The following is a 10,413-nucleotide window of genomic DNA, read 5'->3' as shown; positions in this document are numbered from 1 at the left end:
AAGTAGATGTGACAGAGGAGTGCTCAGCATTGAAATATCTCTATCACACCTTCCAAGGCTCAGGGTCCATTGGGGAAGAGGTGGCGGAAAGAATCTAAGAGCCAAAGGAAGGGTAGGACTCCTTACAATGCACTTCCCCCAGACACAAAATGGTCTGGATATCCATGACCTCACAGTGCCTGACACTACCTACACAAGACCATCATAATAGAAGGAAAAGATCATGACATCAAAATAAAAGAGACTGATTGAGAGGGGGAGGGGATATGATGGAGAGTGGAGTTTCAAGGGGGAAAGTTGAGGGAGGGAGGGCATTACCATGGGATATTGCTTACAATCATGGAAGTTGTTAATAAAATAATAATAATAATAAATAGATAAAGACTAACATGACTTTGTGGCCATCCTTACATCTGAGCACAACAGACTGCCCATAAGTGCCACACTGGTGCAAACCTACTGTGCTGCCAGCTACATGAGAGCGTGGCACACGTACAGTACATGAAATGTGACAAACTATGTTAGTCTTATGTAGTTACTATTCTATACTTTTTAATGCTATTTTAGTGTATATGCCTTCTACTAATAAAAAAAAAATTACAATGGGCCTGGTAGTTCGTGCCTATAATACCAGTTCTTAGGAGGCTGAAGCAGAAAGATTATGAGCTTAATCCTCTCTTGGGCTACATAGCAAGACCAAGGCCATATGAGGCTATATAGCAAGACCCTGCCTCCAAAAAATAACAGCAAAAAATAGCTACTAAGCAGTAAGCATGTAAATCTCATCAAGAGGTCACACTGACTGTCTTGGACCACCTAAGGTTATACAAGTGCCCTCTGATGTTTGTGCAATGAGGAAACTGCCTAGTGGCATGTTTTTCAAAGTACATCCCCACTAGTAAATGGCACATGACCACAGATGCATAAAAGCTTTATATGTGTGTGTATATATGTATATAAAATTATTTCATATGGGGCAGCTCATAAACAGCTTTATTATTTCCATGTGAAGAATTAAAATATCTTAGCACCTATGAAAAAAAGCACATTCTGTGTCAGAAATGGGGCTTCACAATTATTCATATTATTAACTAACTCAGAAACTATCTTTAAAAGAAATTCACATATTGAAGCTTACTCTCAGAATTAAAATCTAGTGAAACTTTATATTCAGTCATTATTCATGTTTTTAAAGTGAGAACTTTCACTTTTGCTGTGAATTTAAGGAATCTTGGAATTTAACAAGTCAGTGTTACTCATATTTTCATTGATCAATTGCCCATGACTTAATAATAATTACCTATTTCCTATACAAGTAAAAAAAAAAAAAAATCTGTTCTGAGTTTGTGCCTTAGTTACTACTCTCCTGATAATTCTTCTGGTTCCTGCCTAATGAGAAGTCTTAGAATATTAGAGAGATGAGTTAGTCTACAGGTTTCTCTGCTTTCAGAAATCTCTGATATGGAATAAGGGATGAACCACAAATAAAAGGTGTCCCGTATTCCTTCCACTTACAGAGCCTTTCTTTAAGGTGAACTTTCTTATGTCGGCAAAGGTTTGACCTGTAACTATAGGCTTTCCCACACTCCAAACACTTGTAGAGTTTCTCTCCAGTGTGGATTCGCTCATGCTCAGTTAGGAACGAGTACTGGCTGAAAGACTTCCCACACTGATTACACTGGTAGGGTTTCTCTCCAGTGTGGATCCTCTGGTGCCTGTACAGATTGGATTTACAACCAAAGGCTTTCCCGCATTCTTCACATGTGTACAGTTTCTCCCCCGTGTGAATTTTCCGATGTTCGTTGAAGGACGAGTACTGGTTGAAGGTCTTTCCACACTCGCGGCACTGATGGGGTTTCTGTCCAGTATGGATCCGGTGATGTTCAATGAGAGTGGAGATGCGCGTGAACGTTCTCCCGCACTCCAAGCACTGGCACAGCTGCTCGCCACTGTGCAGCTTCTGATGCTCAGCTAGCGACGGGAACTGGCTGTACCCCTTCCCGCACTCACTGCATCTGTAGGGCTTCTCCCCGGTGTGGATCCTCTGATGTCTCTGGAGTTTTGCTCTGCAGTTGAAGGCCTTGTCACACTCAGCACATTTATATAGCTTTTCACCAGTGTGGATCCTCTGGTGCACGGTGAGTGTTGAACACTGGCTAAAGGCTTTCCCACACTCCCTGCAGCGGTAGGGCTTCTCTCCGGTGTGCACCCTCAGGTGTTTGATGAGGGTTGAGCTGTTGCTGAATGCCTTCTCACACTCACTGCACTTGTAGGGTTTCTCCCCAGTGTGGACTCTCTGATGGGCAAGGAGGGAAGATCTGTGGCTGAACCTTCTCTCACACTCGTTGCACTTGTAAGGTTTCTCCCCAGTGTGAAGCCTCCGATGTTCAAGAAGGTGAAGGCTCTGAGTGAAGCCTTTTCCACACTCATCACAGACATGAGGCTTTTGGCCTGGGTAAGTCTGGAAGCGTCTCACTAGATCCGAACTCCGTGGAAAATCTTTCTCAACAGTGCAATGCACACTGGGCCTCTTTTCTGCAGGGACACTGTGTTGGGAGACAATGCCTGTGTTTGTAGACAAAGCTCTGTCCAGTTCAGGCCCTGTGAGGTCCTCCTCTACACTGATGGCATCCTGTGGCGAGGCTGCTCTCTGTTCGAGAGCTTTCTTCCCTGGCTCCGGTGCGCTGTGCCTTGCAGATTTCACAGCTTCTCCAACACTGAGGTTACAGTGGCCATACTTAGCAGATTCCTTCCTTATGACCTCATGGGATGGCTCTGCAATAAACATGTCCTCTTCTAATGACAAAGCTTCTAACTCAGGAATACTCTGGAAATCTGAAATGAGTAGAAAAATTAATACATCCTATGCTGGAAGAGAGAACTAGATGCAACAGAAAGAAAGTCAGATCAGCAATAGTACATTTCAGGTAGATACCACCTGGTCCTCAGCATGGAGCTGGTCTGGGGAAAGGGCTGAGGAAAGGTGTGGGAGAACACAACAGGAAATGCTAAAAATGAACAGACTATAGCCCAAGAGAAATAAAGTGAGACATAGAATATCTATGCAGAAGGCTTGAAGACAATGAACAATGTCCAGTGCCAAGCTCAGGGGGAGGACACGGGACTCTTGGAATGTCAGCACTGCCTATCCTGCACACACTACGGTAAGCAGACAGCCTCCGCTCTCCTTTCTCCTTCCTACTTGATCATGAGAAGAAATTACATGTTCCCACATTCTAATAAACTGCATCCATAAAATTGTATTCTCTTTGTAGGAATCTCAGGAGAATCATGAAGGCGTGTGAGATATGTAAAAGCAATCTATCCTGAAGTTCTAACTATGTCTGAGCCCCAAGTTTAATTGTGATTGTAGGAGAAAAATTTATTGTGAGTTGCTGCTAATATTAACATTTGACTTTCTTTATATAATCCATAATTGAAAATAGATTAGTATTAGATCATTGCATTTAGGTAATTGTATGTCAATAAGCTATACAGTTTAGGTGAAATATAATAGCCTTAAGCATGTCAATAGGGCTCAGTATTTCCAAGAACACCACTAGCTTATGGCTTCTGCAGCACCTGCTTATGTAGAGACTCCTAGGCACTCATTTTCCGAATGTCTGACTCACCTACACAGGTGTCTGGGGTGTCTTCTCTTCCCACTACACAGGGGTCATCTCCTTGTTGCAATTGGCAAATCAGCTTAGGCACTGAAACTGGAATCCCTGCTCAAAAGGAAGGAAGTGGAGTCTGAACGACCAGTGTGAAGAGCAATCCCAGAGCAAATTTACACGACTACCTGACTTCAAAGGCAGGGAGGCCCACCCTGAGGGTGTGGGGGCAGATAGCACAAACCCTGCTCAGGGTGTGCCAGAACCTGAAGAAGACGGGCAGGAAGCAGGGCTTACCAGAAACAATACAAGGTCCTGGCAGTGACTGCCCCTGCGAGAAGGGCCCCGTACATGTCTCAAAACATCTAGCTATTTTTGGGAATTTGAGCTAGGACTTAGTCAGCGGCTTGCTGAACAGCACTACTGAGTAGGAGTGAGCTGAGGGGAGGGGGAGGAGGAGGAAGGAGCAGCATGATGACACTGCAGCAGCAACACCGCTCTCAACTCTACAGAGACTGGACTTGCCAAGCAAAGCCACTGGGTAGACAACTGGACACTGTGAGCGCAAGGAGGATGGTACCCAGCAAAACCCTTACCCAGCGACAGCAGGTGGCTGTAGTTCTCCAGCATCACCTCCCGGTACAGGCTTCTCTGGGCCAAGTCCAGGTGCAACCACTCATCCCGGCTGAAGAGCACGGCCACGTCCCCGAAAGACACGGGCACCTGGAACAGCAAAACTTCAGGTTGAAATTCCAACCTGAAGTCAAGGTGTCTAGGCACATTCCCCCTATGTGAAATCTAACTGAATGAAAGAAAAGATAATAATAACCAGAATCTACTTAGAGGAACGCAGGAAAATGGAGAAGAAAAAACCGACAGCAAAGCATAAGGGAAGTTCAGAGACAAACAATACTAGCTTACTGAATATACTAGAGATATGACAGAGACTCTGCATATGTTCCTCCTTTACAGCTCACAAAAGTCCTGCAAGGAAGAAACTACAGTTAAATTAACTTGCAAAGGAAAAGACAGCTCTAGGATGGTTAAGTAACCTGCCAAAGGGAAGGAACACTGTAAACCATGGTGCAAGCAGGATCCGAATTCAGGCAGACACCGTCAGATGGGCTCTGCTGACTGTGAACATCAAAGAACTAATGGACCTGCAAACCGAGAAGTCGCGAGAGCACCGCTGAGAAAGCAGCCTCTCCCAAGAGACCCTCAGCTCATGCCAAGCTATGAGGCCAGGCACCGGGGAGTTAAGTAAAGAGCTCTCAAGGAGGCAAAACCTGGTGCACAGCTTTTCATGAATAGTTTTACTGAGGCTCTTCCAAAATGTAAAAAGAAGGCACCAATATAACCTTGGGACTCTATCATAAGAAATAATCACAAAACTGGGTAGGGATATTTGCTACAGGCTACTGCATAGGCCAATGGTAGGCAACTGTCTTATAAATCCTCTTCCTAATGCAAAGTATGTCACACCATATGGATTCCATAATGTATTTAATATATTCCATTGCACAGATTCCATAGCTTACCTAATATGTCCCATTTGTGGATTCCATACTTACTTAATATATCTATGGCACAGATTACACAACTTAATTAACCATACCCTGTGGATGGGTGTTTAGGTAACTGCTGTCTTTCTTTGCCACAGATCCTGCACAATGACCATTCTCATACAGGCATCTCTGGGTACATGTTTAAATGTTTTAATTAATTTATTTACTTATTTACTTATTTGAGAGAGAGACAGAATACGGGTGTGCCAGTGTCTCTGGTAAATGCAAATGAACTCGAACTCCATATGCATGCACCACCTTGTGCATCTGGCTTTCCATGGGTACTAGAGAATTGGACCAGGGTCCTTAAGTTTCATAGGCAAGTGCCTTAACCACTGAGCCATCTCTCTAGCCCCTAAACTTATATTTACAAGATAAATTGAACTACTGGGTCAAAGCAGCTAGATGTTTTTAATTCTGACAGATGCAGTAGATTATACTGTCTCAAGATGGCATTAATTTATCTCTCACCTCATATGCTTTCTGTATACATGATATTCACGCATCTCTCACCAAAAAGAGTCCCTCCCTTAAGCCTGTGAAGAGACTTGTGCATCAAGTGTCCAGTGGAATTCACTGGAAAGGATGTGACTTCTGAGGAAAGGCAGAGGCTTGCGGGTGTCACCACTGCAGCCTAGCTGCCAAGTTGTATGCTCAGGACATACAGCGTTGTCACACAGACAGTCTCTCCAACAACCCTAGCAACAGCCTCAGCCAAGACATGTGAGCAACTAAACTTTAGATGGTACTAGTTTTTAGGCTACAAGTCTTTTATGCTGCAGATTATATATAGTGAACACGAGCTGTTACAGCTGCCAGGTCTGTATCCTTGGTCCAGAGAAACAGAAAAGCTACAAACAGGTACAACTAAATAAGTAATAGCTAAATAATAACTTATTTAAAGCTAAATAACTAATAACAACTAAATAAGTAAAGCAGGTAAGTAAATGGGTGGTAAAGTAGCTAGTCTCATACATTTCCAAATAATTTCTATGGATTCCCCATTCCTCAAGTGTGGGCTGCATACAATGACTTCCTTCCAAAGATTATGGTATGAGGTGTTAAAAAAAAAAACGAGAGAGAGAGAGAGAGAGAGAGAGAGAAAGAAAATGGAAGCCAGGCATGGTGGCGCACACCTTTAATCCCAGCACTTGGGAGGCAGAGGTAGGAGGATCCCTGTGAGTTTGAGGCCACCCTGAGACTACATAGTGAATTCCAGGTCAGTCTGGGCTAGAGTAAGACCCTACCTAGAAAAACTAGAAAGAGAAAGAAAGAAAGAAAGAAAGAAAGAAAGAAAGAAAGAAAGAAAGAAAGAAAGAAGGAAGGAAGGAAGGAAGGAAGGAAGGAAGGAAGGAAGGAAGGAAGGAAGGAAGGAAGGAAGGAAGAAAGAAAGAAAGAAAGAAAGAAAATAAGAAAATGGTATGTAGACATTGTCTGACATTACCTCAGCCAGGTATTCAAGGTCAACATCAGCAGGGAAAGGGCATCTCACTAGTGTGTAGTTTTTACATGACTTCATAAAAATGCCTCTTTACCTCTGTGGTCTTCATCCCCCAAACCCATAACCCAGTCTAATAATGAGAAAACCACCACACAGATCACAATAAAGGGGCGCTCTACAAAAGGCCTCACCAGAACTTCTCAAAATTATTATGGAAAAACAGCCAGTAAGAAACAGAATCTGATGAGGGGATGTTGGTGTCTACTAAACAGATGAGCGGGGCGCTGGCCAGCGTAACACCTCAGCTGTTCTGAGCAGAGGCAGCCAGGCCTGTCCTTGCCAGTACTAAGCTCAAAGCCTAAGCCAGGCTACATTTCTCCAGCAACCAGCAGTACTCATGGACATCAGTGCTGACTCAAACATGACCTCACACTTAGGATGTTCATGGGACCTTCCTAAGGTTGAAATAATAATTTATTCTTTCATCTTCAGTGTGCTACCCAGTATCCTGTAGGCAGTTGTGGTACAATGTCCGTTGAGGAAATTTGTCCCTTGTGTTATCTGTCACAGTGCAACTTTATACTCTGACAGCAAGCACATTCCTCAGTAAGTACTTAGCAGAATGAGAAGCACACACACAGCTCACTCAAAGCTTGCTTACAAAGTGGGTTTTGGGTGAATTGATAGTCACCTTGGAACAAAGAGGAACATTCCCTGTCAGCCTTGGTAAAACTTGGAAGGCTCTAGACCCTCCACACCCTCTAGACTAGAAGTACCTGGTAAAAAACAGACATGTTCCTTCTCTGCAGTTGGAAGGCAACGTAAACAAAGACAAGCTTCACTTACGCTGTCCCGAGCATGCAGCAGATCCACAGCCATTCCTCCTCCTTAGTTTGTCAAAATGTTGTCAAGGTAAGTCTGGAAAGGAAAAAGCTGTCATGAGGAACTCTGGTATTAAGGAAAGGCTTAGAGAGAAGAAGTTACAACCACCCATAATGGCCACATGTCTCAAGAAAGGCATACTCCATGAATGATGCAAACCAATGGAGAAGCATGGTGACCAAGCCAATCTGCCAATCTCAATCCCTTCGGTGCAGACCACAGTTCTAATTTCAGCACATGGGTGCTTCCCCACCCATCTCTCAGTGATGTCTATGCAAACTGTGACACATCCGATATAAAGGGTCCTGAGCTAGCTTTAATTTACGCACTGTAACAGGCACAGTGAACTTGAAAGGCCCCACAAAGGCCCTTTCAAACACTGCTAGATGACCCTAAGCCCGCTGGCCCTACGTCCTATCTTTCTTCCTGTGGAAACTACACTAAAGATGCCTGCTCTTAATGGCATGTTATCTTTTCCCAAAAACCATTCGTATAAAGCAAACTACAAACATTCCCTGCCTTTCACCCTTGCTCTGCACCTGCCTTACCACACCTTCCTGAGTTAGTAGAATTGAAACACAGTCTCCAAGACAGGATGTTTAGTTGCCCCTCCCCCCAATACTGGTGATGCCACCGGTGCCACCCATCCTCAGGGTCTGAAATAGCCAACCTCTCCCTACACATGCACTGGAGCTGGTTGGGGGGGGGCAACACAGAAAGCAAGACAGAGGGTGTGTCAACTCCCTGGGCTAACTCTGCTGTCTTCAGTGGGCTCACCCAGGTGCCATCCCGCATGAGAGCACAGCATGAGAAATATGCCATGAAATCTCCAGCAACATGCCACAGCCAGCCAGCCAAAGGGAAAAAAAATCATGTGACTTTACAGCACACACTTCTGCTTTTTGTTATTATCTTCTTGTCTTTTGGCATATATGTGTGTGCATGCAGGTGCACATGCACATGTATGTGCATGCTTGTGGGCCACAGGCTGACGTCCAGTGTCTTCCTCCATCACTTTTCATGTTACTGAGGCAGGGCCTCACAGTTGAACCCAGAGTTTGCTGACTAGGCTGAACCAGCTAACCCATTTGCCTGGGGCTGCCCTGTCTCCACCTCCCAAGCACTGACATTACAGGTGGCCACTATGTCATGGGTGCTGGGGATCCGAACTCAAGTCCTCACTTTTTTAAAAAATTTTTTATTTATTTATTTGAGAGCGACAGACACAGAGAGAAAGACAGATAGAGGGAGAGAGAGAGAATGGGCGCGCCAGGGCTTCCAGCCTCTGCAAACGAACTCCAGACGTGTGCGCCCCCTTGTGCATCTGGCTAACGTGGGATCTGGGGAACCGAGCCTCGAACCGGGGTCCTTAGGCTTCACAGGCAAGCGCTTAACCGCTAAGCCATCTCTCTAGCCCGCTAAGCCATCTCTCTAGCCCACTTTTTTTTTTTTTTTTTAAGGTAGACGCTCACTCACTCTAGCTCAGGCTGACCTCAGGGTGGCCTCGAGCTCACAGTGATCCTCCTACCTCTGCCTCCCGAGTGCTAGAATTAAAGGCATGCGTCACCATGCCCGGCTTCAAGTCCTGACATTTGTGCTTGGTCCACTGAGCCATTCCCCCAGCCCGCGGGGCCTTTAAAAAGTAAAGGCCACAGCCATGGTGAGTTTCACATCTGTGGCGTCAACCAACTGCAGATCAAAAATATGCATTAAAAAAAAAAGTCTGTATTAAACACACTCATTTTTCTTTTCATCATTCCCTACACAACACAGTATAACTATTTTCATAGCCTTCAGGGAATGTCCAACCTTTTGACATTGTGATATGTCATCTACAAATGTGCTGGGCTGTATTCATAGCTATCCTGGGTCACAGGCAGCCACACATTGGACACGCCACGTAACGTTCGGGATCATCATCTAAACATGAATTAAAGTAGACCGGAGGACTGCAGAGGCCACATTCGGGTATCCTGGACTCAATCCCCGGTGGTGGTGTCGGAGGGAGGACTGTCTTGCCACCACACTTTACAGATGTAGTAGATTCATAGCCAGGGAATCATGGCCTGTCCCGAATAACAAAACAGTGAGCGGCACTGACAAGGGAACCCCGGCACCAATCCAAGTCTCCAGTGAAATCTCAGCATGCAACCTGGCCGCCCTGGGCCCTGGTTTCGTCATCCGTAACGCGGGCACAAAGAAGGGCCAACCCGCCTAGACCCTGGCATTCAATGAGCGGACGCGTCCCGTGAGAGCAGCGACTTTTCGCGGTAGGCATCGGCTCTCGTTCTCGTACTCCGCTTCACTAAGAAGCCTCGGGGGCTGGCAGGCGCCCCGGCCCGCAGTCGTGGCGGGCCCTCCCGTGCCAGCGGGCCGCGCCCCAGCCCCGCCGCCCAGGCCGCGGCCGCCCTCCAGGCCCGTGCCCGCGCCCACCGCCACGGCCGGCCTGCCCGCGCCGCCCCACTCACACGCACACAGGCGCTCGCTGCGGCCGCCGCCCGCAACAGGCAGCCGGGACGGTCTGGGCCCCGGAGCGGCGCGCCCGGCGGAGTCGGGACAACCTTTGCCAGAAGCCGCCCCGAAAGGCCGCCCACCGCCCGGCCGCCGCGCGAAGCCGGGGAACTACGACTCCCGGGATGCCCAGGCCCCGCTCCGACTACACTTCCCAGAGGGCGCCGCGCGGGGCGACTTCCGGAAGATGGGCCGGCGCCGGGCGGCCCGCGTGCCGTGCACTTTGAGGGAGGGAAGGCGAGTGTGGCAAGTAAGGCCCGAGGCTCCGCCTTGGTGGCCGCGGTTCCCGGGTCGGTGGTGTGATGGAACTACACCGAGGTTTACACGTCCAGGAGAGCGGAGATTGTGATGGAGCACGCCTGTGATACCAGCGCTTGAGAGGCCCCAGCTGGGCGAATGC

The 10,413-nt window shown here is 46.9% G+C and overlaps 1 protein-coding gene across 3 annotated transcripts; it reads right to left on the bottom strand.

Moving 5' to 3' along the window:
• Positions 1–260: 260 nt before the first annotated feature.
• On the bottom strand, positions 261–10,102 carry Znf354c (zinc finger protein 354C). 3 transcript variants are annotated; one of them, XM_045152068.1, is made up of 5 exons: positions 9,971–10,102; positions 7,467–7,538; positions 4,211–4,337; positions 3,633–3,728; positions 261–2,835 (listed from the first exon to the last, which is right to left on the bottom strand). In XM_045152068.1, the coding sequence occupies exons 2-5, from the start codon at positions 7,497–7,499 to the stop codon at positions 1,424–1,426; spliced, it is 1,668 nt and encodes a 555-aa protein (XP_045008003.1). In that variant the 5' UTR covers positions 7,500–7,538; positions 9,971–10,102; the 3' UTR covers positions 261–1,423. The 3 variants fall into 3 exon arrangements, with proteins under 3 accessions (XP_045008003.1, XP_045008004.1, XP_045008006.1); XM_045152069.1 differs by having other exon boundaries at positions 9,977–10,027; XM_045152071.1 differs by lacking the exon at positions 9,971–10,102 and adding an exon at positions 9,312–9,539.
• Positions 10,103–10,413: the final 311 nt, after the last annotated feature.

This window comes from Jaculus jaculus, chromosome 6 (genome assembly GCF_020740685.1).
Source record: "Jaculus jaculus isolate mJacJac1 chromosome 6, mJacJac1.mat.Y.cur, whole genome shotgun sequence".
NCBI lineage: Eukaryota > Metazoa > Chordata > Mammalia > Rodentia > Dipodidae > Jaculus > Jaculus jaculus.
This window is presented reverse-complemented; position numbering and strand designations above follow the sequence as displayed.

Excerpts from the sequence above, each read along its gene's own strand:
- Znf354c (XM_045152068.1), bottom strand. The coding sequence starts at position 7,499 with ATGGCTGTGGATCTGCTGCATGCTCGGGACAGC. Across the intron at positions 3,729-4,210 it reads CAGCCACCTGCTGTCGCTGG|GGATTCCAGTTTCAGTGCCT; the intron begins GTAAGGGTTTTG and ends CCTTTTGAGCAG. Across the intron at positions 2,836-3,632 it reads CACCCCAGACACCTGTGTAG|ATTTCCAGAGTATTCCTGAG; the intron begins GTGAGTCAGACA and ends TACTCATTTCAG.